At 34.4% G+C, this 2,119-nt stretch overlaps 1 protein-coding gene across 1 annotated transcript in view; it reads right to left on the bottom strand.

Moving 5' to 3' along the window:
• LOC106475205 (TBC1 domain family member 9-like) overlaps positions 1–2,119 on the bottom strand; it is a gene marked incomplete at its 5' end in the record, with an annotated part of 23,310 nt that overhangs the window by 7,430 nt on the left and 13,761 nt on the right. The window contains 2 exons of the mRNA XM_022379381.1: positions 706–936; positions 1,534–1,690. Of these exons, the coding sequence (XP_022235089.1) occupies positions 706–936; positions 1,534–1,690 (388 nt within the window). The remainder of the gene's footprint in view (positions 1–705; positions 937–1,533; positions 1,691–2,119) is intronic.

Here is a 2,119-nt window from a genome sequence, read left to right as displayed (position 1 = left end):
TTACACTGTTATATTTATTTATAGTTATATTTACAATGTTATTGGTGTTTATAGTTTTTAATGTCCTTTCAAAATACATTTATAATATTTACTTCATATTGATAAATGAAACTGAAAAAATATATTTGCACCACTATGTGTGGGTTTCGAGAGAGACCAGAATCCCGAGTTGTCCAATGTATATCAGTGTGGCTTTTAAATGAACCCTGGGTTATCCAATGTATATCAATGTGGCTTTTAAATGAACCCTGGGTTGTGCAGTGAATCAGTGGCTTTTACATGAACCCTGGGTTGTCCAGTATATTAGTGTGGCTTTAAAATGAACCCTGGGTTGTCCAGTATATTAGTGTGGCTTTTAAATGAACCCTGGGTTATCCAATGTATATCAATGTGGCTTTTAAATGAACCCTGAGTTGTGCAGTGTATCAGTGGCTTTTAAATGAACCCTGGGTTGTCCAGTGTAACAGTGTGGCTTTTAAATGAACCCTGGGTTGTCCAGTGTAACAGTGTGGCTTTTACATGAACCCTGGGTTGTCCAGTGTATCAGTGTGGCTTTTACATGAACCTTGGGTTGTCCACCCCTCATCTATGTAAAAGTCAAAATAAAACATGACACATTCTAGAACCATTATTTACTTTTTATTTTCATATTTTATTGACGGCAATTCATCCCCCTCATTTGTTCGAGAAGCCTCTAGTTCTTACCTCCACCACTAGAAGTTGTAGTATCACTGGATAGGCTAGGGCTGTTATAGCTGCCACATTTAAAACATTCAAGTTCCCCTCCAAACGAGTAATTCACTTTGTTACCGACAACCAATCCCAGAAGCTGAGACACAGACATTGGAGATTCCATAAAGGAGCCAGCAGACTCACCGGTAGGAGTTAAAGTGTTGAAATACTCTGCAGCCTCGGCAGCCACTTCTGTATCTTCTACTAGAGAATTGATAACATTTATATTGATTACCTGTCCACCATATAAAAGAAAGGTTACTTTGTAACGTGGTAACAATATTCTGTGAGAATAAAATCCACCTCTGACAAACAGTTTCATTCACAGACGTTACTTTTACTTGAAATGTTTTCTAGGACCAACCATGAGAAAACAAGATTCCCAGGGTTAATGAAAGAAGTCAGTAAAGGCACCACAGTTTGAAAGAATTAGGTTAAAATAATATATAACTACATTAATGTAACATGTACACGTTTTACATAATTTGGTTAATTTTGTATCACTGTTATTTTTTTTTAACAAAAATACAACTTGTGATATATAGTTTGAATAAACAAAGTTTTGTTTCAATAACGTTTTTACTTTCTACTATGTTAAAACATCTTAATTCTGAGGTTAGCGTTAAATACAGAGTATTATATGCATCTTAAAATATTTAAAGTATAGGGGAAAAAATAAGCTTATGAAAGCAGTTATCGAATTATCCCCTTTTAGATTACATCTCTTGAAGAATTAACATGGTATATGAAACAAAAGTATATCAATAAACATATAACGTTTTTTGTACACAAAATACTCACCAGATGGATGTTCAGTTTCTACTTCAACATCTTTGTTAAGCAAATGGCAAGCATACAATAATTTCAGTCGGTATTCCAAGCCAGCACGACATAAAATTCCAAGTCCTAATGCCAGTTCTTTGAAGTTGATCATATTGTCCTCATTTAAGTCGAGAAGCTGAGTGAAGAGAAGAATGATGATCGAAAGAGCATTTTATATCATATATCCTCTAATATGAGAATTGTCTCATTTGTTTGCTAAATCTCCTCTCTTCTTTTAATTTATTTACCACCCCTCCCAGAAGTACAGAATTTAACATAAACTACTCATATTGTCCTCATTTAAGTCGAGAAGCTGAGAGAAGAGAAGAATGATGATCGAAAGAGCATTTTATATCATATATCCTCTAATATGAGAATTGTCTCATTTGTTTGCTAAATCTCCTCCCTTCTTTTAATTTATTTACCACCCCTCCCAGAAGTACAGAATTTAACATAAACTACTCATATTGTCCTCATTTAAGTCGAGAAGCTGAGAGGAGAGAAGAGAAGAATGATGATCGAAAGAGCATTTTATATCATATATCCTCTAATATGAGAATTGTCT

This window comes from Limulus polyphemus, unplaced genomic scaffold (genome assembly GCF_000517525.1).
Source record: "Limulus polyphemus unplaced genomic scaffold, Limulus_polyphemus-2.1.2 Scaffold8217, whole genome shotgun sequence".
In the NCBI taxonomy this organism is placed as follows: Eukaryota; Metazoa; Arthropoda; class Merostomata; order Xiphosura; family Limulidae; genus Limulus; species Limulus polyphemus.
The sequence above is the reverse complement of the archived record's forward strand: the minus strand, read 5'-3'. Positions and strand labels throughout refer to the sequence as shown.